The 27,281-nt window shown below is 41.6% G+C and overlaps 1 protein-coding gene across 3 annotated transcripts in view; it reads left to right on the forward strand.

The window, feature by feature from the left end:
* Window positions 1-27,281, forward strand: part of ASTN2 (astrotactin 2) — a 274,360-nt gene that overhangs the window by 125,177 nt on the left and 121,902 nt on the right. For 2 of the 3 annotated variants that reach the window (XM_088146943.1, XM_088146945.1), the window contains 4 exons: window positions 7,020-7,187; window positions 14,342-14,426; window positions 15,708-15,782; window positions 16,593-16,730. In XM_088146943.1, coding sequence (XP_088003069.1) covers window positions 7,020-7,187; window positions 14,342-14,426; window positions 15,708-15,782; window positions 16,593-16,730 — 466 coding nt within the window. The remainder of the gene's footprint in view (window positions 1-7,019; window positions 7,188-14,341; window positions 14,427-15,707; window positions 15,783-16,592; window positions 16,731-27,281) is intronic. The other variant, XM_088146944.1, reaches the window with a different exon arrangement.

Below are 27,281 nucleotides of genomic sequence, written 5' to 3' on the forward strand. Positions count from 1 at the left end.
ATTTTGGAGTAATAACCAATAATTCTCACTGAAAATGGTTATTTTGGGGAAACGTATCCTGCAGAAAGGCAACTGAGGACAAAACCAAGCTGAACTACGTGCAGGGGATGAGCTAGTGGACAAATGATTAAAGAAGAAAGAGTCACCAGTTCCCAGACGTTTGAGACATACTTTCATTGGATTAGTGGGGCAACTGCTTTACCCTCCTCCTTTTTCTGGCAATAGTTCCCTTAAACCTGCTACCATATTTGCAAGTTTTGTTCCATTCCTCTCCTCTCTCTCTCTCTTCCACTTCCCCCAGCTCTTTCACTGTTTAAATAGTTTCTGGGTTTGTACAGCTGCTCCACCAACCTACGGGGGCGGATGGCAGCCTTCCCAATGGACATTGAATTAGGGCAAACCAAGTTTTCATGGACCACAGTCAGATGTTATCCTGTTTGACTGTTGACAAGGAAGACTGCAGTTCCTATGTACTGTCTTGCATTGAGCCCATTTCCAATATATCTTAGCCAGCAGGGCAATTGCTGAGGACTCTAAGAGTTGGTTTGTGCCTCTGGAGCACAGCCAGGTTGGGAAGGCAAAATGAATAGGACATTGTTCCTTCATTATTTTTTTTTTAATCTTACTTTCTTGGTAACAGTTGAAGCACACCTAAATTTTAAAAGAGAAGCCAAATGCACCAGGAACTGAGAGGGGATGGAAAGGGGACAGGAGTGTAACCTTTCTAAGCCAGTGAAAACTGCTGTAATTGGCTAATACTTATGTGCATTTCAGATTGGGCTCATTTCCCGTTCTTGGGATTTGTGCTTTAAAAAGCCAATAAGTGGCTCATCTTCCTTGAACAAAATGTAATTCCAGCACATGCTTCCCTTAACCTTTACAGCAGTTGCCTGTAATAATTATATATTCCATCTAACTTGAGAAAGATACCAGGAATCCTGCAAAACGCTGATTCAAAGGCCATTTGATCAGATCACCCCTCTGAAATTGCATCTGTTTGAACAATGTGCCTTTGAAATAATTTGAAGATGGTTTCTGCACGCACACCCACGTTTATCACATCTTTGGATCAACTTGATTCAGTTCAACAATTCAAATCAACTTGATTATGCAAACTGAAATATGAAACTTGGTTGGTTCACACGCTCCTAATTCCCACCTCATTAGATATCCATCCATCATATTTTCATTTGTAGGATCTTCCTATATGTCAGGACTGCAACTCTCATCATGCCATTTCCCAAGACCAGTAATCAGGTGTGGTTGGAAGTAAAACAAATGGCCATTCAATCCAAATGATTAATCACAGAAGAATTGAATAGCCATGGCTCATTTCAGCATGCTATCACATTCTGTGTCATTGCAGTAAGCAAGAGTAGGAGAACCATGAACCTCAGAAGGGATGGGTATAGGAGCTTGTCCTTGCAAAACACAGCTTGAAATATGATGTCAATTAAAATAAGGACAGGGTCTTCTCTCTCTCTCTCTCTCTTTTATGACTAGTCTGCATTTTATATACAGCAGATGAGCAAATCAGGGGGAGAGGCTGGTGAAGGGGCACTGCAACATATGGAAGAAGAAGGAAGCCATGTCAGGTGGTGGATGCAAAACTGGACATGTTCAGAATTTTAAGGAGGCAGGGGAGAAAACGGCACATGTAGAAAGTTACAGTGTGTTGAAATCTATGTAGAAGGTTTCATTCCTTCCCAGGAAAGCTCCAGTTCTTGCACTTTATTCTCCAGGGGCATGTATACATTTCTTAGTTGTGTTGCTGAGGTTCTTGTTAGCTGTTGAGTTTATTGTTAGGGATGGCAGAAGATGCTACTGCTAGGGATGTTGGTTTCTGAGATGCATGCTTCTATTAAGCTGAAACCTGCCTGGCACCCACACTTCTGAAATATGGGAAGCCAGCAAAGCTGCATACTGCTCAGGAGAAGATCATGTCATGAATTATTGGTCATGTTATGATGGAAACGGCAAAGGGTTGCTGTTTTCTGTGGCATATTGTTTCATCATTCCTCAACCCCCATAGCTGCCCACACTTTCCAATCTGAAAAAGATCCAGAATAGACATTTCAGTGTCTTCCCTTGGGACTGAAGCTCACTTGTTACTGATAGACAAACCAACCTGGTGTAGGGATCCACTAGTTTTTGTGGGGCTTCACTGAGGTTGCCTGTAGCCTCTGGTCTAGGTTTGCATCCATCCTTACTAGGACCTCTCCATGGTACTGAATTTTGTTTTTAATGCATTTACCATAGAACTGATCCTATATATGCTGTATAGAAACACAGAAGATGATGATGTGGGGTGGTGGGAAGAAGACTAAATTTGGGGAAGTATATTTAAGACCAAAACAAAAACAGTCTTGTTTGTTCACAAGAATGGAAGACAAACAAATGGAGATAGTATCCGCAATGAAAAAAAAATCTGCATCATCAACCGCTGAAGATAAAATATTACAATCTTCAGGAGGGAGGCCATAGGTCAGCGGTAGGAGATATGTATACAGAACTTTCCCATTTCAACCTCCCAGAACTAAAAAATCTTAAGCCTCAAGGTCTGGGAACATGTTATTAGTCAAAGTCTTGGTTTAAATGGATTCAGAATTGGCCATAAACGAAGATAGATTCTTGTGTTCCACAATCCAGTTTTGGAACAACATGGGGAGGGGGGATTTCATACTATTTTTAAGTCATTTTCGCTAGTGAGAAATTGAAGCAAGCCCAGCTTGCTGTAATGAGGGATTATAATTGTCTGGAGGCCTTACATGCATCATGTGTGACTGTGAAATGTTCAGTTAGCAAGAGAACACTATGGAAACTTGTGCCTGATGTTGCTGGACTATAAGGTGGAAAGATTTTTCCCTGTCAAGTGGTTCATGTTTGCATACTCTGCTTGCTTGGCTACTGAAAGTTGGATTTGTTAAAGAGAAGGTCTGATAACAACGTACAGTATGTATTGGTATAAGCATGCATCTACCTGTATCTATTTGTGCTGGAATTTCTGGGTCTTAAAACCCAAGCAGGTATAGATATTGAAGCCCCTCTCATTGGTTTCATACCCAGTCCCTGGATTGAGGCATGCTAAATAAGCCGTGACTTCATTTAGCTCCCAAATGCCACGTCCCTGATTGGCATGTGATTGAACTTTAATTGTTTCATCTGAAGATTGTTTATCTCCTTTCCCTCACGGCTATCTCCGCTGTGATGCTCACAGAATTGGATACAGCTATTACCAGTTTTCCTCTAATTTTCCTCTTGATCTTTGCAGACAAAGGCTGGGTCTGGCACAGCTTCTGACTTTGTTTTTAATTAAACAAGTTGCTGGAATTAAAAAAAAAAAAAGTAAAAACTCAATCTCCCTCTTTCTCTATCATCAGTCCTTAGAGGTTATCTGATCTTATCTTTGTTTCGCCACGTGTTTACACACGTGTAAGTTGCACTCTGCTTAACAGTTCCTTATTCTGCCTCACAGCTGAACCAGACCAGCATCAGATTGCTAAAACGTTGTGAAAAGCATGCAAAATGCGGATGTACATGGTATAAATTGTGGATTAACCACTACGTTATTGTTAATCTCAAAGCTTATCCTAACTGACTGCAGAATGGGGAGAAAATGCTAAAAGATTTAATTTAGCAACATCTGAAACGTCACGGGTTTCCTATTCTTATGTACACTGGAATGAATTCATGAGAAGTTTTAATAACAGCAAGGCCATTTCCATTTCTGGTTCACTGCAGTGAAAGTCACTTCAACCCAGCATTCTACACTAAATTTTCACTATGGCTCATTGAATCAGGCCACCTTCAAACCACGGGATATGCAACTGACTTACTTGAACAAACTGATTAAATTCACTGCTTTTCTAGCATGTGAGACTTGGCATTACAGTTAAGAACTACTCAGAAATGTTTAAGTAGTTCAAAACAGAGTGGTAAGGTCATTGATCTTGATGGTATTTCACTGTCAGTAGGAAAGTGGCATTTCTGGGCCTGATTCAAGATATTCTCACTTATTCTAAACAGTGTTGAACTATCTAAACAATGACTTTCTCTCACATGAGATGAGAAATATTTTATAATTAAGATAAAGTTCCAAGGTCTTGACAGCTGTCTTCTGGAAGAGCTTTTACTTAGTTAATTTTATCTTTGGTTTCCTAGGCTTAAGCACCACTCCAACTGTCAACCAACTCTGAGTAATTTTCTTTGATGGTAGCCTGTTTTGGAAATTCTTTCTGAAGAAAGGTCTGCTTGGCCTTTGAGAAATTGAGTATATCCTACCGAACTGAACATTTTATGAACATTGAATCTTTGATGTTACCACTTTCATTCAGTTGTATGGCTTTCCTTCTTTACTGTTTTGGTTTATCACAACTTCTAATGTGTGGATTGCTAGAACATCCACTTAGAAATTGCCCTGTAATTTAACTTTTTAATTTTTTAATGCATTAAAGAAGGAAAGGAAAACATAATCTGAGTGAAAGAGAGAGAAAATAGAAGGTGTACGTGTGTAAGAGGTGGGAAGAAAAGAAAAAAAAAAGAATGGAAAGAAAAGTAGCTGAGTATTTTTGGCTGTGTCTTTTGCCTCTTAACAATATTTAACAAGGGAAAAGAACAAAGTCTTTGTCTGTTTTATCTCTTTTTTGTTCTATAAAATACATATTTTTCTGAAATGTCAAAAACTTCAAACTTCTCTTTGTAGAAGCTTTAAAATAAACTAGCTGAACTTTGATGGAGACCTGAGGATAAGGCATTTGAACTTCTGAAGCTGTTACAGCCAACTCTGCTTTGATACAAATTTGGGTTGGAGAGAGAGGACCTACGGGGAGGGGAAAATACTATAACAAAACAAACTCTATCAGAGTGTCCCTGTGGACCTTCAGACAACGAAGAACCAGTTGTGCTGGAGGCTATGAGATCTCCAGTGCATTTGAAAAAGTAGCTCTTTAGAATTCAGCCCTCACTGGTCTCCTTGGAAGTCGTGGTTATTCCAAAACATTCTGTAGTTTTTTCCACATTGGTCTTCTTCATTTTGAAAGAAAACCAGTTCTTTGGATTCCCTCCTCCCCCAAAAAGGAAAGAGTATTGGTGGGTGAGATGTTGGGTTTTTGAGTCTGCTGACTCTGTAGCATCCTGTATTTCAATTCCGTTCCAAGAAATGCATCAGGAGGGAAATCCTGCCAAAAGGCTTTCTCAGATCAGGAAGCAGATACAACCCAAGAAGTTGGGGTAGGGAGGGTGGAGGAGGAGGAGACGGAGAAAGGATGATGATGATGATGATGATGATGATGATGATGATGATGATGATGATGATAATGACCATCATGAAGGTGGAGAAAGGATGGTATTGGAAGAAGAGAAGGAGAAGTTTAATTGTACTTATATGCTGTTCTTACGCCCAAAAGCTGGGGAGAAGTCTAACAGAAAACAACTACAACAGCATGCACCACCATCTCACCTGAATAAATGTGTAAAGCTATCAAAAGAAGTTTGAACCACCACCATCTCTCCCCCAAGAATGCGGAAGAAACCTGGTTACATGCTGGAGGCCAGATTTCAACATAGCGCTAGTTCCAAGCTCAGCTATAAGTATTCACTGTTCTCACATGCATTTTCCTTCCAAGATTAGCCCTAGCAAAACTAAGCTTTGTTCTATGACTTCAAGGTTAAGGACAGAGTGTTCTCCTCTCAAGAAATAAACTAATGATGAGGCTGGGAATCCAGCCGGTCCCCATTCATCAGCTAGGCAAAGAGCTGGTGCAAGGCACTTTCAGAGTGATCCCCCTCCTCTCGAGTGAGAAATCTGTTCCCGGATTTCAGTGGGTTTCTTTAGCATTTTCTTTTCAAACTGTGGCATGATGGCTGGAGATTTTTTCTTTTTTCTCCTCTCTTCACTTTACCTCTGATCTCTGTCACAGCATTTGAAAACAGCCTTATAATCAGTGTAATTGAAGATCAGAGTTAATGAGGATGCAGGCGTTTGTAAAATCCCCCACATTATGCTGGGTGTCTGATATTAGATAAGGAAACTGAAAATACATTTGCCTAATTAGAGGATGCATATTCCCACATTGTGGGAGAAAACACATTTTTGCCATGTCTGTGTGTGTGTGTGTGTGTGTATGAGAGAGAGAGAGAGATACACACACACACACGCATACATATACAAGTAGCTACAGAAGCAGGTTTCTCATGGAATATCACCAAACCACTCCATGATTTTCTGTCTAGGTACCATTAATTCTTCCAGCGCTATGGTCAACTCTGCATAGAGTATAGCTTTGGCATTTGGCAACCCCCCCCCCCAATTTTTAAGGCATTGTATTAATTAAATATCCATCTGGCTAAGATTTGTCACCTGCATAGGGACTAGCATAAGTATAAATGTTTGCTAATTGGTGGTTCCTTCAACTTGCATCTTTCCAGCTGCTCGGCTACTCCTGCTGGTTCAAGACCATAAGATGATCTTTTATTTGGACCTTGATAACAGCTCCATATTGGAAGGGCCAATGTGATGATGTCCAGATGCTTTGGAGGCCAATTCCCAAATCCCACAACATTGGCTGTCCTCCTTGGGGGATCCTAGCAGGGGCAATCCAGAACATCTGGATACCACCAAATTTTCTATTCCGTTTTACAGCAACTGTGCAAGATTTACAGAGGTAAATTGTTTCCAGTACTAGCTGGAGATCTCTGAGATGTAATCAAGAACCTTTTGCATACAAAGATGTCTTCCTAACAAGGTTTAACTTTCCTATGGAGGAGGATGGAACACTTGCTTTACCATATATCTAAAATGCACGGTGACATCTCCACGTAGTTCTCAATGTCCTGTCCTTTTCACCAGCCAGTTGCTCTGCACATTATCTCTTAGTCACCCTCTCAAAAATCCTCTGTGGGTCTCGTTGAGCCTATGCTGTTGTGATCTGCCAATGATCCTTTGTGAAGGTGTCTCCTGGTTTGCAGTCTACCTAGCTGCTGTTTTCTGCCTCACCTTTTCCTAATGCTTTGTGTTGTAGGAAGCAGTTTTGTTGTGAGTGAGGGCAGCTACTTGGACATATCTGACTGGCTGAACCCCGCAAAGCTCTCCCTGTATTATCAAATCAATGCTACATCGCCATGGGTCCGTGATCTTTGTGGACAGAGAACTACTGACGCATGTGAGCATCTCTGTGATGAAGAGACTGGTAAGTGGATAATTGAATGGGAAACTCATCTGAATGATAGAGCCACAGCCCCAAGAATGAGGTTGGTGGTATCATTGTTATTACTATTTACACCCAGGGGACCAGATCAGGTCTTTTAACTATCAGATCCTTCCTAGGATAGTTAGGGATAGCAGTATAATATATGCAGTGTTCCAAATAATGCAACTTGATGAGTTGTGTTTCTGTCTAATGTGTCCAAGTGTTTTTCTAGGTCTTTTGGTATGGCGCCAAGCATACCAAACAGTTTTGGCACCCCTACTATGCCTTCTTTGAATAATTATTATATTGGCTGGGATGGAAAGGCGATTTTGTGGCATCTGATTGACAAAATTATCAAGTCCTTGGGCAGTAGTGAACAAAGAGGTTTGGAGTGACTCCTTACTGGAATGAAGGCTCGTTCTATTTTGTTCAGGAACTATGCATGCAGATAGGTTCCACGCCTATATTTTAAGAAATTGCTCTTTGCCTGTCTTGAGGCTACTGAGTCCAACCCCTTGCCTAGTGGAGGAAGCAAATTAAAGTATCCAGCTTCTGCGTGAACTCATCTAATGAAGGGAATCTCACCGTGTCTCTAGGTCATGGGTGAGTCCTCCGTTCAACTGTTGTTACAGTTCAGAAGTTTTTCCTAACATTCCACTGGAATGTGTGTCTCTGTAACTTTTGTCCTGCACTCTGGAGTCCTGGAGGACAGGTCATGGCATCTTTTCAGGTCCTTGAAGTTGTAATAATTGGAAACGTCTGGCAATGTTTGTGTTACTCTCTGGATCAAAGTGAATCTGCTTTTGGAAGCTATCGCAAGGTGACGGTTGAGTATATTAACAGAGTCCTCATTCAATCTTGTGAACATCTTTCGAGCGTCATCTGTCTTGTTCTTTCTCAAGCCTGATGTAGATGCTGGTGTTTAAATCATTGCAGTGACGGATCAGATGAAATTCCAGCGCCGTTGCAAAATATGCAGGTGTGGCCTTTTTGAAGAGCTGCCCTTTCTCTCCCCAGTTGCATCTTTGTGTGGCTTTTTGTTTTGGTTAAATGTCAACCTCAGTGAAGAGTTTGTGGGGAGAAATGATGCTTCCCCATTCTTTTAACATGCAAAATGGAAAGAAGCTGGCAAGGACAAAGGACTGAGACAGAACGGCTCAGTCAAGTCTTAGGCTTCAACAATATTTACAGCTCTAGTTTGATCAGCGAACCATTTTAACTTAGGGAACCAGGGCTGATGGAATTATCCTCCAAGACCTGTGACGTTAGGTGTGTCCCAAGGCAATTTTGTGCTGCTCCAAAGGGTAAGAACTGTAGGGTGCTTTTGGATCTCCTGAAAAAGAAAAAGCAAAGATATTGATCAAAGGGAGCTATAGAGGAAGGCCTTTCAGATCTCATCCCTATAATGGCTCTTACATTTCCTCCAGCTCTGGAGATTTGCAGGTTATACAGAAATGGTGTCATGTCCTTGGTGGTCCTGACAAAAACAAGTATTTCCTACCCTCTTTGAATTCTTGATTAAGCAAATGTTCCTCTGATGTTCACCAGCAATTCATGGTCTCTCGGGACAGAATGGAGCAAACGGAAGCTTTCTGAATCTACCTGAAGAATCAGGGGACTGTTGCAGCTTCATGATTTTAAGCAAGCAATGTTTCAAATTGCGGGAATGAGGCATGTTTCTTTGTTGACCCTATCGACTTCCAACCCCTACCTAGTCACCAGAGGTTTGGGGGCAGCGGTCTGGTCCATCCAGAAACAGATCCCCTTCTTGCAGAGCAAAATACATAAATAGACGTAATATATAATGTACCTACCTAATATGCATAAATACATAAACAGAGGTAAATGTTAAGCTCAACCTTGAGGTTGCTCTTATCACCTTCGCTTTGTGCAATAGTTGTATGAGTTGAGATAAAACACACCTAAAGAGAGAAGGAGAAAGAGAGACATTGAGGGTCTTATGCGTCCTTACCCAATTCCCTCTCTCCTTTTTCTCTTCTGTAGCCTCCTTCACTTGAATTAAATTCCAAGGGAAAAGGACACATGATAACCTCTCTCCTGGCCCAGCCAAGATGGGTTCTGAATGATAGAAAAAAACAGGGAAATCTCTCTTCACTATCTATAGCCTCCCTGATTTCCTTCACTTTCATTCCATCCCAAGGGAAGATATCAGGAGATAATATACCATCTGTATCAGGATGGTGGGGGCAGGCAAGGAGGCTGCAGAGCAATGGAGAGAGGGAGCCTCTGCCACCTTGTACCAACAAAACAAGCTAAAATCATCATCAACATCACCCCCCTGAGAATGAAGTTTTAAAATAAATCAAGATGAAGAAGCTTTTCTCACAAAGGAAGATCTCTTTCAGGAATTGGAAGAAACTTGAACGGAAGGGTGGTTTAAGAGAAGAAAAGGGGTGTGAGGAAAGGAAACAACCTGTATATCTCAAAAGAAAAGAAAGGAGAAAGACTAGTACCTCTTTAGGCAATAAATAAGCATTGAGGAAGAATGTTGTTGCTATTCCATTGCCCAGAAGCAACAAAGATCCACCCACCATCACTGGGAGTGGGGCAGCGTATAGATTTCATAAATTATTATGAATGTCCTAACTGTTGCTAAATAAAGGTTTAAATGTTCATAAACATTTGAATAAAGGAGATGCAGTGCCTAAGAATCAATAAGAGAGGACGTAGCTTCAATAATACAAGATGTCTAAATTTGCCATTTGGGGATAGTAGCAGTGCATTGTTAATGTATATTTATTTCTCTCCAAAACAGCTTCAAAGGAAGAATATCTCTTCTAATCAAATAAACCCAGTTTGCCATCTATGCACAGCAGTAGTCAGTGGAAGCTCCTGGGAAGAGGGTCTCGAAGTCCACATCTTCCCTCCTTCAGCCCCCACTCGCAGCACATTTGCAGCGTGTGACCTCTTCCAAGTCCCTGATGCTGGGAATTGAACTTGGCTTCCTTCCAGCAGCAATATATGCTTGGATCTGAACAGATTGCATTGAGCTGTCTTTCCCAGGCAATCGTCAGCAGAAGGTCGAAACACAGGGAGAAAGACCACAGCTTTCAGAAAACAAGCGAATAGAAATAGAATAGAATAGAATAGAATAGAATAGAATAGAATAGAATAGAATAGAATAGAATAGAATAGAATAGAATAGAATAGAATAGAATAGAATCTGTGTTTGTTCTTTGCACAAGCAATATGGGCTTGTCAATAGGTTGTAGCTAGTAGAATCCATCCGTAGCATGGTTCCTGTGGCTAAACACAGGATGCTAGAAAGCTGTCTTAAAGCAGCTCAGGCTGAGAACACCCTGGCTGAATGGATGTGTGAACTCAACTGTTGTGTTTTGTAAGCCATGATTTATGGCTGAGTGTGATCCATGAATCCAGCCAATTGTGGCTTAATCAGCAAAGTCAAGCTGAAAAGCCTGTCTTAGAACAATGTGAACTTGGATGCTTACAGAATTAATCTCTAGATTAGGATTGAAAAATGCTCATCTTTAGACCTTTGATTGCAGTTTTCACTCCTTGTGGGCTAGATTAGCCTATACAGGTTCTTCTGAATTCTTACCAAATATTTCTTATTTGGTGTTTCTTACCAAATATTTTATTTTCATGTATATAGAATTTTTTTCCCATCAACTAGTACCCAACCTTGTTTAACTAGTAAGCCCAGGAACTAAACCTTGGGCATTTCATGTTGGTATTCAAACGCCCATGGTTCATGCTGAAAAATATATACACAGCAGACTTGGGATAGTATTTTCAGATTCCTTTAGATACATGCCAGGCTACTGGTACATTGATGTCTTTCAAAATAAACATAGAGCTTGTCTTGAGACTGTGTTTCTAGCTTTTGCTTTGATATCTTAAGGGCTTTTTATATGAAGTCCAGTCAATTTATAAAGCAAGAGGGGGGATTTCTTTACCGCTGATTTGGAATTGTAACTAATAGGTACCCTTGTTGATTAAACCAAGATTGGCTTTGAATGAATGATGAAAAGGGGCATACTATCATTAGAAGCTGATTAGCTTCCAGCAAAGAATTGTACAATTCCATTCCATAAGAAGTGCCTAAAACTAGACTTGTGAGTATTGGAGACATTGACTGCACTGTTTGTCTAGGCTGAGGGGGGGGGGGGGTTTAATACCTTTAAAAAAGTCAACATCTCTTGGTGAAACTGATTGGCATTAAATTCCTAAACAAACAGGTGAAAGAAAATCTTTTTTCCCACTGTTGTAATGGTGAAACTCCCTTCAGGAAGATCTAGCAACGACCATGGGCTGTTAGCTTCATTTCTTTTAACAAAGAGAATAAACAAAGTCACCGAGGAAGGAAAATGTGTTAAGAACAATAACATTTTCAGCTAGGAAGAAGAAGAAGAAGAAGAAGAAGAAGAAGAAGAAGAAGAAGAAGAAGAAGAAGAAGAAGAAGAAGAAGAAGAAGAAGAAGAAGAAGAAGGAGGAGGAGGAGGAGGAGGAGGAGGAGGAGGAGGAGGAGGAGGAGGAGGAGGAGGAGGAGGAGGAGGAGGAGGAGGAGGAGGAGGAGGAGGAGGAGGACTTAAAATACAGTGGAAGAAGAAGAAGAAGAAGAAGAAGAGGAAGAAGAGGAAGAAGAGGAAGAAGACGACTTAAAATACAGGGGAACTCCAGTTTTTGCCAGTGTGGAGTAAAATACTGCTATTAATTAATTCACTAATTAACTGATGGATAATAGCAGTAATAATATCTTTATCTGACAATGATGCTCCATCCTCTGCTCTTCCCCAATGTTTTTTTCAGGTGTGGCTGGTTTGTAGAACCTATATTTGTTATTCTGTAAGGGTGAGGAATTAATGACCCAGGCAGATAAAAACTTGGGGGAAGAAATGACTTATTAATGGCTCTTTCAATTGGCAAGCTCTTTCCTAAAACAAATGAGAACGCAATGCGGGGCCACCCTTTTCCTCACTCCCTCTGCATTCCCCAGGAAAAGACTAATGCCTTTTTGCCAAGTCATTTCTTCCCGATAGGGCAGAACTGTTTCTTCTCTCATTGAAGGCTCCCTCCCACCTCAAATCCACCCCCCCCCCATTTCTTTTGCTGGAAAGGTTACATTTTGAAACCTCACATCATGAATCAGAAAGTTAGCAGCTTCTGGCAGGTCGTAAATCAGGTCTCGGGAGTCGCTGGGACAAATCCCAGGACATTTAATCTTTAATATCAGACGTGTTTAAGACGGTGAATATTTTATGAAGGAGCTGTTGCAATTTAGCATGTCATTAGCCTGTCTTAGTTCCATCTTCCCTCCTTTGGAGTGATCCCCCACCCTATTAAAAAGACAACCTCAGCCAGATGAACTCTAATTTGCTTGCCTTTGGCAAAAAAAAAACAAAAAACCAGCCAATTCCTGGGAGACATGGAAAGGTCTTTTCAGTTTGTTTGAGGGCCCTGTGATCACAGCAGTGTTTTGTCAAACTGTATTAGAGCCCAAGCAGAAACAGCATTTGAGCCAAAATATATGGGGAAGGGGTGCCATTTATGTATCCTCCCTGAAATATTTCTCAGATCGAAACTAGGGAGGTTGTAATGTTATATTTCTACTGTCCATGATCACTACATCAGTGCTACCTTAACTAGAAGGCCCTGTGAATTATTTATTTACACCGGAGTATTTCTTTACTATGGACCCAATGCCTTTAAAAAGAAAATGGCCGCGTTTGTTAGTTTAGATCAAGATTTATTTAACATACATGGTTGCATCAGCCTGTTATCAACAGTGTGAAATACATCTTGGAAATTCCTTAGGCTACGCATTGCATAATTCCTTTGTATATGCGCTAGAGAGAGTTGGTGAGTCCTCTTGATGTTCACTACAGATGGACACATTTATTTCTCTGGTTGAATATCGCTGGGATGAGAGGCATTGATTTTTCTGTGCACATGGGTAATTGATAGAGTTTGCACTCACTTCTCTCCATGTACACACTGCAGAAATGAAATGTGTTCCTTTCTTTTTCCATGTTTTTATGAGATGCATTGATTCCCCATCTTTTCCTTATTTTAGCTGGGCTTTTGTCAGTTGCCTTATTTACAGCCTGTTGTTTATTCCCACCTTTCAGCTCCAAACCTTTTGTCCTCTAAAACTGGAAACCCTGAATGGTCACAAATGTACAGAGATGAATATATTCTCCATCTCATGTTGGAGGACCCATGACTCTACAGGTCATGCTCAGTTACAACCCTCACTACCCCTGACTATCATTCATGTTGACTGGGGCTTCTGGGAATTTGGGACTGCTGGGGAATTGGGGATTGGGACCACTTTCTAGGTCTAGACAGACATGGAACCCTGGACTTGATTTCTCTTTCTGCATCCATGTTGAGTAGAATGCAGCGAGAGCCTGAAGTCTGAGAATTGCTGAAAGCCGAGAAGCAGATATTCAAGAATCAGATTGTTAATAAAGCAAGGGTTAAATGAAGGAGCAGCATAAAAAATAAACCTTTTTTCAATCCCAGATACATTTGTGGCAGAAGAAACTGCATTAATGTGGGGAAGGAGATATCAGATAAGCAGCTGTGCTTCAAAGAGGCCCCCCCTCCCAATGTACAGCTGTGCTTAAAACCTGTCCCAGCTTGGTGCTTTGTGAGTGGAAGGTGTCTGCTGAAAGCAAAAGGGGAAGAAAAATCAACATGGGCTTTCAAAGGTTCTTGGATGAACAAATCCAATTAATCTTTTATTATTTCTTTCTCTCTGTTTTTTTTTTTTTTCCCCCCACAGAGCTTGCTTGGGGATATGTATTTTTGCAAAACAAGGGATCAATCTGAGCTAGCAAAAAGCAGCTGGCCATTCTTCAAAAAGAAAGATGGTGGGGGAACGAGAAAGGCAATGGGTAGATGACTTTTGACTGCATTTGTTATGAGTGGCGGGGGTCATCTGTTACCATTTCCTTTTTTGAATAAAATAGGAAGATGGCAGGGCACGCTTTTACCCATAGATTCTACTTTTGAATATATATTTGTTCATGTTTTATGATAGTGGTGCCAAAGATTTTGGGGGGCAAGGGGGAAGGGCAAGCGTAGGCCAATATTAATGGGCAATATTAGTATTGACTACAAACGTAAGCAGGAGTTGAACATTTCTAATGTACTCACTTTGTTTCCAGGTGAGTGCAGCTGCCACGAAGGATACGCCCCTGATCCTGTACATCGGCACCTCTGTGTCCGCAACACCTGGGATCACAGTGAAGGGTGAGCATGCCAAGGTCTTCTGGGGCTGGGGAGCAGGGAGGCAGCATCCAGGGAAAGCTGGGAAGTGGATGGAAGAAAAAGCGAGGCCCAACTCCAAGGACGACATAAGAGCAGAATCTTGTGCGAGGGAACAAGACTTTTTGGAATTACCGACCAGAAAATTCAGGTATCATCATCAGCAAGAATTCGATTCATCCTGAGCACAACCTGCTCCCCAAATTCTGCCCGTCCGTTTGCTCTTTATTTACACACATTTATTGGCTGCCCAACTCCAGCGGACTCTGGGCAGCGTTCAAAACTAAAACAAAGCAAAGCATAAAAACAGCCAGAGACGTTAAATCAACAGGCAGCCCGGTTTAAAATACTCTGGGAAGAAAACCCACAAAACAAAATGGGGCTGTTAAACAATGACAAACATCAACCCCAAGTCTGAGACCAGAGCCAGGTTTTCAGGGTTTTCTGGAACCCTAGGAGAGATGGCACCATCCTTATCTCTAGGGGATGCTGTTGGGTTCAGGAACCAGTTGTTAACCAAGGGTGGATGGCATCAGGATATGGAAGTTGATGATGACTTTATTTGACATTGCTTTGATGATTTGTAGCATGCCATTGGGTGTTGTTCAAGGGCGCAAGCATACTCCATTGTTTTGCTCCCTTGAAATCTCCTTTCCAGAAGGAGAGTCCTGTATAAATCATTTATTAAATGTGCATTTATTAAAGATTGGCTTCTGGTGTCAGGGAATGACATGAGGGCTGTAGCTCAGAGCTAGTACACAAAGTTTGCAAGACAAGGATCTTAGCCTCAGTGCTAAACCTCTCCAGTTAGTCAGCAAAGGACTTCTGGAATGCCACTAACAATCATTCTGATTTAAGGGGACCAATGCTCTGCAAAATGTCAATTCTGAAATCTCAGAAAACCATTAAAAGTTAAACAATGCAAGCATGCATCGCTTGATGGAGGAGAAAAGAGAGCATTTAAATAGTATTTCAATACAATCTTAATATATCAATCAATCAACAAGCGCTATAAGGCTTTAGTACGACAATAAATATAATTAAATATAGATAAGATGCCAATGCATTAGAATGCCATAAATAAATAGCATAATTATAGAAAGAAAAGAAAGGATAATAAGCTATTTTGGCTGAAGATGAGAAAATGATATGACATTGAGTAATGCTGTTATTAAAGAGTAAATGGATTTACTTCTAGCTCACTCTGCTTTTAAATTCCACCCCCTTCCATATATAACGAGTGTCTCTTGCCTCTGTTTTCATCAGCCCTTGGCCATACACAACTCTGGAAAGAGGTTATGATTTGGTTACTGGAGAACAAGCTCCTGAGAAAATTCTTAGGTGAGTCATGCAATCTTTTGGGTTTAGGTTTTGGCCCGTCTTCTTCCTATCTACCCGTTCTTGTTTTGGGTGGGCAGTTCAATTTAAGAACTTGCTGGGCTGCCATTACTAGCTTTGTTTATTCTTTTAAGCCACACAGATATTGGAATGGGTGATATTTGTGTTCATAAATAAACAAAGACAAGGGATTTCAAGGTGCTTGGACTTTGTTCACAATGATCCAGAGGTACATCTCCCTCTTTCTCTCTGGCACAGAGGTACCCAGTGTTGCAAAGATTCCTTTTTGTGTTCATGCTGGTTTTCGAACCACTTCTGTTCGATCTCAACACCACTAAATTGTCTTCAGTATTCATGGGGTGGATGTATCAAGATTACACGTAGCTTACCTCACGGTCCAAATGCATGCAAGGGCGCCTTGTTTCCACTTTACAATCCTCTCTCCAGTGATACTATCGACATATAATTTTCAGCTCAACGATGCATCACTATTCTACATTTTAATTATGCTTTGATTGCCAGCTTGCGCAGATCCTGACAGTACTAGTCTAAAGATACAAGCTGTTAAAGTGAGATTCATTAGTATAGTTTCCATAATTTGGCCACCGTTGATTAACAATATGAAAAAGCCCTTAATTTCGATGAAGCCTTGTCTTTGCCAAAAGATTACCAGGATTATAGCTTCCAGAGGAAGAAAGTTACTACGGCTTAATATTTTGAGACTCCGGGCTGAGTCTTGGAACCAGAAAGTCCAGAGCCAACAAATTGGCCTCGTTCTTTGTCTTCTGCTCTCATGTGTCTTCTTTTTTGAAGGTCTACCTACAGCTTGGGCCAAGGTCTTTGGCTTCCTGTGAGTAAGAGTTTTGTGGTTCCCCCAGTCGAGCTTTCGATCAATCCATTGGCTAGCTGCAAGACCGATGTCCTTGTGACTGAAGATCCAGCAGATGTTAGGTAAGAAGGTCCTTCCTCAACTCTTGATATTGAAAAGATCTCAGCTGTGTGGTAAGTCTTCCAGATCTGTACTGAAGATGGCCCTTCAACTGCACATAGTGTAAGTTTCTCTTACTACATGAAGAACAGACCAGATTTATTTGCTAAGCCCTCCTTGTGTTCTTTCATATTCATGCTGATATTCACTCGATTAGGAGACTGTTTACTGGCTTTGGAAATCTGCGGAAGGTACAGGCATCCTTCTCAATAATTTGGATTTTCTACTTTGGTCTGAGTTCAGTCTTGCTCACCCCATAATGCAAATAACTGGGAGCATTTGTCCCTAACTAAAAACTAGCAAGATGAATCATGGAGATAGCTGACAAATTGTCATTAACGAAGATATATTTCCTCCCAAAAGATCTCTGATGAGCTTCTTCAGAGTGAATTTGCCAGCCATCCAAGTCTCAGAACCAGAACTGCAGAAGATTCTCTTTAAACTGGGTGAATGAACAGCCAAATGGCAAACTTAGTTATTTTAAACTAATGCACATAGGAGCAGTGACCCTAACTTAGTTTACACAGTGATGGGGTTTGAGCTGTCTGTAACTAACCAGGAATTTATCTTGGGGTCATAGTGGATTGCTCAATGAAGCTGTTCATTCAGCAGCTGTGAAAAGGGCAAATTCCATGCTAAGGATTGGGAGAGAAAGGCCAATGTTATAAAAGCCTTATATCAATCTGTGGTGTATCTATGTCTGGAGTCTAGTTCTGGTTGCCACATTTTAAAAAGGGTATAAAATGAGGAAGAAGGCAAACCAAATGATTGGAGACTTGAATAACTTCCATGCAAGTTAAGGTGAGAACATCTGGGACTCTACAGTTCGGAAATGAAGTGCTGGGGTGGGGATAGGACCGCGGTGTATAAAATGATGCATAGCAAGAAGAAAATGGAGAGGGAGGGGTTTTTCTCCCTCTTGCAAATCTTCAGGAGCAGGGCCCGTCCATTCTTGCAGGGAGATTCAGAACAGACAAAGGGTATATTTCCTCCCACAGTGCATAATTCCCCTGTGGCATTCATTAAGACCAGACATAGTGATGGCCACTAACATCCACAGCTTTCACAAGACCTTATTTGGCCAAATTCACATGGGACAGGTCTGTCAAGGGCATTAGTCTTGAAAGTTCAATATTACCTCTAGGTTGAGGCAACATGCCTCCAGATACGAATTTAGGGGGACAACAGTTGGAAAGGTATATACCTCTTGCTTGTGAGCAATTTGGAAGCTTCTGTTTAGCTACCATGAGAAATAAAATGCTGGACTAAGACGGTGCTTGGGCTGATCTACCAGAGCTGTTCTTAATGTCCTTGAAACATGTCCTTTATTTTGCAGAACTTTGTAGAACCAGATTTGTTCTGTCCATTGCTAACATCAGCATAACATAGTAGCCATGATTTTGGACTGAGAGTAAGGAGACCCAAGTGGAACTCCTTGCTTGATCACAGAGCTCACTTGGTGGTTTGAGGCCAGTCTCAGCCCATCGCACCTCACTGGATTTGCTATGATAGAGATAAAGTGGGGGGAAAGAGGATTGTCAGTGTAACATAATGATATCATCATCAACCATAATGACACCATCATCATCACCATCATCAGTCATTGGGAAGTAGAACAATAAATAACTATAAATGATGCTTCCTCTTAGCAGGGGAGATAGTGAAGGACCAAGAACATTACAGAAAAATGTTCTTCAGATAATGGGAAAACATCACTTTTTCAAGAGAACCCCCATTTTAGAAGGAATGAACTGGAGATCCAGATACAGTTAGATGAAAACACTTAAACCAAGCCTCTCTGTGACATGCAGCAGGTGCTGAATTATTCAAAATTTAATAAATGTAGAAATAAATATTTGATGTGAAATTATGGATGCTTCCACAAATATCTCAGGAACGAAAGAGTGATCTAATGTTAGCATTAGAACTTGGGTTTTTTTCCCATCACTGATCTGCTAGATGAAATTGGCGCAGCATTTATTTTCTCCCTCCTCCTTCTCCTCTTCCTCATCATCATAGAGGTAATCACAATCACAAATGTTTTTTGTTTTAAGTTGTTGCATTGGCATCAATCTGGATCTCAATATTTATCCCCCTTTCCGCCCCCACCAATTGTGCTTCACCATATTGTTTGAAATATAATCAATATTTCTCAAACCGTCAATAGCTATATGTATTTAAATAAACATCCCATAATTGACAGCCATCCTGCTGGGTGGGGAACTTGAGCCTTCTAGTAAAATGTATCTGGTAGACATTATGTTTGAAAAAAAGCTGGTATTGGGGTTTTTTTTTCTTTAAAAAAAAATCTTCTACTAAGAAAAGGGTCTTAGGGTGGCTTACAAAGATAAATAATAAAATCAGCTGTTCATTCAGGCAGAGAATATAAAAGACACAGGACAAAAGGGAAAAGGATTGATACAATAGAAATGGAGAAAAATATACCACCTTAGAATTTTCTTAGTTATTTCTTCCTCGAGCCCAGGCTGCCGAGGCTGCATCTTTAGAAAGAAAGGCTAATAAATTAGTATTTTAGAAAAAGCATACGCATGGCAAAAATGTGAAGGGCAAGAAAATGGAGAGAAGACATTAAGTAAAATTCAGGGCAGGGTTTCATGGGTTGCAAAATCATTTATGGAGATGGCAGCCAGAAGAGGGGATGGTGGGCATGAGCTCGAATGGCTTTGAAATGAGTGGAAACACATTAGGAGGGAGAGATCAAAGGAAAGAGGCTAATATTATGTACAATGGTTAAGATGTTGTAGTAGGACCAGGGAACAACCAGGTTCATGGTCTACCCTGAGCCTCGGAAGCTCTTTAGGTGACTTTGGACCGATCACTTTCATCCTCCGCCTCACTGATTTTGCTCACACAACACACATAGCTTAGTTACCGAATCATCCCATTTTCTAGGTTGGTGCACCGTATTAAAGCACACAGATCCTAACCCAGCTTAGCTTGAATAAATGAGAAAAATATTGTTTTAATTCTGAGCTTCCCAGAAACATCCACTTGGATGCTGAGGCAACCTGAGTGCTGAAGCAGTTACATCTTCTGCCTGATTCATCAGGGCTCAGATAACTCTTCCACCAGCATCCAGCCTGAATATTAACACTGAAGGACCTTTGACAACGGTCCCAATTATTTAACAACTCTGCTTGGGGTCCTGGGGTTCTTTTCTGTTGTCTCTGAACTAGATCATTTCTTCCCTCCTTGCTTTGGTGTATGCCTGTCAGGGCATCATTTGTTCATACATAATGTACTAATAGCCACGTCCTAATTTTTTTCTTTCTTTTTTAAAAAACATCTTAACTGGGACCCTTTTGTGTTCTTCCACACCTCTGATTAGCCTGGCACCTTTGCCTGGAGGGTCATTCTCTCCCAAGAGTTTAATGGAGGAAGATTTCTAAGTGCCTTCTATTTGAGACACTTTTATAGCTCTTAAAGTACAGGTCACGCCGTGGCCTTCGTATCTTAATGAAGATATTTGGAGCACAGCTTTGATGTTCACTTGGGGTGGCTGAAAGGAGCAACGATCTGCTTTTAGTGCCACTTTAGCCAAGGATTCCCCCCACGTCCTTTGTCAATCTGGAAGCATTTGCCAAGTGCTGTTTTTAATGTAGACTTTTGTCCAGTGTGTTCTTGGATATTAACAGGCCTAGTTCCGTATAACTAATGAGAAGCAATTCAATGCTGTGATTAAGATTATATCATGAAAGGAGACTGGAGGAGCAAGGAAACTGCTCAAGGGGAAAGAGAAGAAGATGAGCATTTGCTTCTCTTCTTCTTCTTCTTCGTGTTTCTTCTTGGTTGTATGAACTGTCATTTTCATTCCTGGCCTTTTATCCGTGTTCAGAGAGGGAACCTGCAAGGAGCCCAGAAAGATAAACCTGAAGGAAACACTGCTAGCTCTAATTCAATACATGAGAACTAGCTTTCTTCAAAGGAGAAGATAAATTTGCTGAAATTCTCTCAGGTGGAGTGTTTTTACCAGGTGGCAAAAAGGAGTGTGAGACTGCCATGTCCTTCACTGTACAATCCTCTCTTCAGCAGTGCAAAGGCTCCCACATCTCAGAGGCTTCTGTTCAATCCCAAGGGAGGTCCTCAGGTATTGGAAGAACTCTTCCCATGGGGCTTTTTCAGAGGGGAATTGGGGACAGCCACAAGGGCTACAGAACTGTAGGAAAATTGAAACCAAACACAATAACCCTGCAAGGAGCATCTTCTGCTACTTCCAGGGATATGGAGTTGGGCTGGTTGCCCACACCTACCCAGTTTGTGAAAAGTGACTTTCCACCCAAACTGCTTTTCTTTATTCTTGGTGTTGCCATGTTCTGTGTGAGTCCTGTATCAGACTTCTTCACCAATAGCGGTGCTGAACTCAAGTCAGAACACTCCTCCAGGTCTACCACCATGCCAATAACAGAATTGATTGCCAGCAGTGATGTTCCTGACCTCCAACAGTGGTGACCAATGCCAGCTTGGAAGTAATGAAGTCAGCTGGTCATTGCCATCCCAGACTTTGGTTCATATCATTGGCCATGCAGTCACTGCCAGAGATGAGTGCCCTGCAGAACAGAGTTGAGGACCTCTCAGCCCTTAAAGGAAGTCGTAAGGGATTCCTCTCTATAACTGCTTCAACATGACCTCCCTGGTGGCATTCGCTATATCCCAGATTGCCCCCAGAGTCTGCTATATTTCCAGCAAAGGTCAACATGAACCCCAGAGGTATTCTTAGGTAGTAAAAATAACAGTGGCTGAAGTTGGGTGCTTTATTTGGAATTGTGCCCATGTGCTTGGAGAAAAGCAAAGGTAATCTGAGGTCAGGGTAGAATGCATTCTTGAGAGCCAGCAGGAGTAGAAGGGGATCCATGCCAATTTACCTTCTTGGAAATTGCTGTTTTGTCACTGGCCTCAGTCACTGTGGCTACTATTTTGAGGAAGTCTCCATCACCTGCTCCAAACTGCCTCCTCACCCCCAAAATGCGAGTCTCCTGTTTTATCAAAATGCAGAGTCCTTGGGTTTTGTGTGTGTGTGTGTGTGCGCGCGTGTGTGTGTGCGTGTGTGTGTGTTTCAACTCTTGTTCTGCTGTTAGGTGGAAAGAAAGAGAAGAAGAGGATGAGCAGCAGCAAGGTAGATAGACTCAGTTACAGTGCTGATGAGTGCCCCATTGAGAGACTTGAAAGAACAGGTTAGGGATAGACTGTCATGGAGAAAATCTATGTGGTTGCTAGGAGTCAGAAATGATTTGATGGCACATAATCGATGAAAAAAATCTGCTGTTATTCCAACCAAACATCCGCTTGCCAGTATCCATGGGCTTGGTGCTGCATGCAGGATTGAACCCCAAACAAAACGTCCTGCACAGAAAACCAAACAAAAAGAGGAGAAGAAGCTAGAGCTGGTGAAATATGAGTTGTTTGGGCAGCTTTGGAGAGAAATGGAGAATGTTGGAAGAGGGTGTGTCAATGTCCTTGGCTTGGCCTCCTGAGATGAACAGCCTTGGGAGAAAGCAAGAGGTGGAAATGGCACAGAGGGAACTTGTCGCCAATGAACTCTCAAGCTTCCAGAGACAAATTGCCTTTGTTGACCTTCATCATTTCCACAGCATGCAGTTCGATGCATATTAGGTGTGCTCCAGAGGTTCAGTTGCACTTCAGTTTACACCTGTCAATTACTTATATATCCAAAGGACTTGGCTTGATTATTCCATTGTGATGTTTGATCCAGTCTCCCTTTTGAGGCCAACCCCCTTGCCAAATATGTTCCTTAGGGCTGACGTAGGCCATGTCCCAATCTCCCCGCCCCCCAAAAAAGAGCAGAATAGAATAGAATGGCTCGTTGCCAGGGCAAGCACAGCTTCTCTCATTTTCATATCTCCTGGGTCATGACCTTGCTAGTCACTCTGCTTGGTCGGCCCTGCAGCACTTCACATATATGGCAGAGCGATCAAATCAACTTCAGAAAGAGTGACCTTTCTTGAAAATTGCAGCTGCTGCACATGAGTTGCACACAGATTAGTAGAAGCATGTTTGGCCCAAATCACTACAAATCAGGGAAGAACACTTAGGAAATTACATCGTGCTTCAGTTACCCCAATTAGATATTAAAAATGCTGGAAGCACACACTTCTGGGTTGACACAGATGTCATCTGTAGGCGTGGATCAACCTGCCCCAACCTGCTAACCTTCAGGTGCATTGGGAGTAGAATTCCTAGAACTGTTAACCCATGTGGCCATGGCTGGGAATGATAGGAGTTGGGGTCACAACACAATTTTGGGGAAAGTTGGCATAGACGTTCCAAATAAAAAATGGGTGGATGGAATATTGTGAAATGCTCAGTCGAATTTTGGCGTAGGAAAGTTGACTCTTCCTTAAAGAGTGGGGTTGAGTGAGTGAAGATTCTGTTCTTAAAAAAGATGGAATCCTTCTTTCTTTCAGCAACACAGCAGTTGGATAATAGCCTCACTTTATATCTGTTGATAATCGAAAATAGTCAGTTTTGCTTGTCTTATAGTGGCTGACATATGGTACAATCCAAGTGGTTCAGCAACAAAAGATAACAAATCACTGGACAGGCATGTTTTGATATGCAATGGCACAGAAGTGACAATGCCCTGAAACTAACTTTGTTACATGCTCAGTACAGCTGCAACATCTGGGAAGTGTGTTTGTACAGCAGCGATGGGCAAAGTTGGAAGGGTGTGGAGCTAAACAATTCGGTCTCTCGAGACCTCATGGAAATGCCCATGCAGTTTTCTTGGCATTATGGAAGCTGTTTACCTTCTGTGATACAGTTTTGGCTTCCCATTCTAGCCTGCTCCCCTGGGATCTCCTGGGAGTTTCCCATCCAAACACTAACCAAACCCGACTCTACTTAGCTTTTTGAGATCAGCCAAGTTTGACTAAGTGCTGCTTCCTGCTTATGTGAAGGAAAACTCTCCCTGGACTTGGTTACAATGTGATTATGGGGTGCTTAATTCTTGCTCTAGTGTATGCTGGTCTATAACCATAATAAAGATTTGATTTGATTTGATTTGATTTGATTTGATTTGATTTGATTTGATCCAATGGTCTGCACTCTCCCTGGCTTTCTACTCTTCCATTCAATCTCATTGCAAGGGAAGAAGGAATTCCTTCAGGACCTTTTTCAGATTGGGAAATAGGACATCCAGGGAGAAGGGTAATAGAGAGTTAGGTAAAAGGAAATAATATTTTTGATAGTTTGCAGCCTCCTTGGCTTCTCATGCTTCCATTCTCTTCATTCCCAAAGACAGACTCCAGCAGTGAATAAAGAAACAGAAACAGAAATAGAAATAGAAACAGACATAGAAATAGAAATAGAAGGTTATTTCTTTTCTGTCAAATCATTTGAGCCCACTTGAAAGAAAATGACCCACATACACCCCCCCCCAAAAAAACAAAAAAACAAAAACCCTGGCATAGCATTAATCGAATATTTCCAGTGTAACTCTAGCTTTGAAGGTAGAGTTTTCTCTTGTCATAGTCTCAGCTGGGTTGTACAAGGCAGCAGATCTGTTAGTGCTTTGCAGACAAAGGAATTAAGGGCAAGTTAAAGGTTTCCTTTGGTGCAGAGTGTTAAGGGAATCTAGAATCTGAAGGAAGTACATTCATTATCTGTGCTCCCCTGACATGCTTAACTGGTTCCGTGTCAAATTTAGCAGCTCCGTTTGCACAGCATATGAAGTTTGCTTACTGTTGCTCCTTGCTTAGTTTGTTATGTCTTATCATGAGTTCCATCAGGTGTATTTATGGTCCAGCGTATCGTAAGAACGCTGAAAAACGAGAGAATGCAGGAACCAAGTTAAATGTGTTGTCTAAATGCGGCCATTGAGAAGACGGATTAGAGGCACGAATAAAGTCATCACATCTCTGCCTTTCTCCTTTGATGGGATTAAAGCCTGATTTAAATCCACGCCAAGGGCTGTTAAAATGAGAATTTGCTGACCTTGGGGTTCTCTCTAATTGCTTTGGGCTCTCCCCATGGAGCAAATGATGGAGGTGTAGTGAATTAATGAGAAGGAGATTGTATCCAGAGGAATTAGGGGTAATTCTTAGAAATTAATGACAAATCTCTTCATGGATATATTGAGCCTTTAAACATATTATTTGTACAAGCAGCAAAAGCTGCCTACAGCTTTTAAGAGTTGTCACCACTTCTTCCCAAAGAGGGAGAAGCCAGTTTAAAGTGCCTGTTCAGTGGTGTCCATAGAGGATTCAAAGAAGTTGAGATATGGCCACAATCATGTAATCAAAGCCCCACCCTGGGGCTTCAATAGCATAAATGTGCCCACCATCTTAACTCTTTTGACCCCCTCCCTGTAGACATCCCTGTGCCCAATTTAAAGAGCCAGATTTCTTTTTGCTTTCATTCAATGCAGGATTGAGAATAGTTGTCTTAAATTACAGGGAAATAGCTTCCGGCTTCGTGTTAGGAGAGACATCCTAATTGCAAGAGTGGCTTGACATCAGGATCAATTGTCCAGAGAGATGGTGGGGTCCTCTCCATTGGATGTGTTCAAGCAAAGGTTGGACAGCCATCGGTCAAGAATGTCTTATTTTGGATTTTTGCCTTATTTTTTGTGCATGGAGTTGGACTCAGGGGCCTGAATAGTCCCTTTTCAGCCCAATTCCTTTGCTCTTCCTTTCCTAGCCAAGTATCCTGAAACGGTCTGGGGGCTATAAAACACACCATTCACTAACTAGACAATTTCTGATTGTGCTCAACTGATGGTGAGCCTGTAGACATTGCCATGTACATTCTTTGCCAACAAGATGGAAGTAGTTTGTCATTGCTTTTTCCCAGGCTAGCCTACAAATTTGGTGGTGGTACTCTACATCCAAGTAGTACTCAAGACCGATGCTTCTCAGTTTCCTGGCCCAGACACGGTGGGCCAGATGTATCCCACGCTTAGCAAAAAAGAACACACCATAAAAATAACGATGTCAAAACAGACACAGTAAAAAGAAGAATGGAAAGGAAAGCAAAAATAATGCACCCAGCCTTTACACAGAAAAGGTCTGGGTGAAGAGAAAGCTCTTCAAGAAGCACATGAAAGATCTAGCAGAAGTTGTTTATGGATGAGAGAGAGAGAGAGAGAGAGAGCATTCTACCATGTGGGCACAGCCCAGAGAAAGCCTGCCTGTGAAACATGTAGCAGAACCTCTGCTGATAATTTCAGTGGACTACCAAAGTGGTAATGGTAAAGGCACCCTAACATTTGTCCTGCTCCCAAGTTGCTTAAGAAGTCAGAAGCAAAACCTTGAACTTGGCTTGGTGACTGTCCAGCAGCCAGTACGGATTCATCCACAGAGGGATAACATGTCAACATGGGCAGAAAGCCACCCATTCTGCACCAATTACAGTTTCCAGTCCAGATGCAAAGAGAGTCCCACCTAGAGGACAAGAAGAGTCGCAAATATTTTTTCAAGGATCTATCATCATCTGTTCTGCTCTTCTGCTGGGTTGTCATAGCTGGCTTTTTTATTCAACCACATCACTCCCTGGGGATTTTAAAATAGGGAGCCATTATTGTTCATCAGTATTCTGTTTTTGTACCCTCTCCTTCCACATGAAACTAATCCACCGCTTTTCGCTGTGGTGTCCCAACCTCAAAGCTGACCCAACCCCAGATATGTTTGACATTTTCCTCTTCTGAGACTTCTCTCTTAATCCACGGGAAGATTGCCAAAAGCAAAATAAATTAAGTGAAACCCAGTTCTCCAAATTATAGCACTGACAATAATAATCATTATTATAATCACAAGGGTATGGAGCACTCTACTTGCATAGCATTTTTTCACCAATTTACCTGTCCCCTTAAATTTCATGCACTTGACCAAAGAATATCAATGTAATAAAATAATGGGCGTAAATGAAGAGTATTCCTCTCTTCTATGCCCACTAATTGGGGCAGAGAAGACATTTGCTGGCTGGAAAAATTGGCCACCTTTCTTGAGTACTTGGAAATTGCAATCGGTCTGCAAATTAGGTGATTTTATAACAGGAGCACACCCACAGCCCACTTTTCAAACCATCTGGTAACTACAATAAAGTTCAAGAACTGAACCAATTTGGTCTTCTGTTTTGGGGAAAGGAATGAAAGCAAGTCCTACCCAAGTGATGGAAATCAATACATAAATAACTTCAGTCAAGAACTCCCACACATCATTTCCCACCTTGAACTGCACCAGGGTCATGAGAATTCTGTTTTAGCTCAATGCATGCATCTTTTTGGAAATATCTGCCATCTTTCTGAATCCAGCTTCTAATATCTCACTTGAGGGCCGAGCAGATGCCATGAGAAAGTGAGCTGGCCATGATCACCAGATTTCCTGGGCATCCCCCGGTAACAATCTCTACATCAAAGAGGGCTCCATTTATATTCTGGGAATCACAGTGGAGATTGACTGCCCCATTAGCAGGCATTGCGAGAAACCCTGACAATAATTAACAACTCAACAGTCTTATTTGCTGGCCTATCACAGAAG

The sequence above is a fragment of the Python bivittatus genome, unplaced genomic scaffold, assembly GCF_059951505.1.
Source record: "Python bivittatus isolate LINGU-HERP-01145 unplaced genomic scaffold, Pbiv_v1 ctg000160_np1212, whole genome shotgun sequence".
Taxonomy (NCBI): domain Eukaryota; kingdom Metazoa; phylum Chordata; class Lepidosauria; order Squamata; family Pythonidae; genus Python; species Python bivittatus.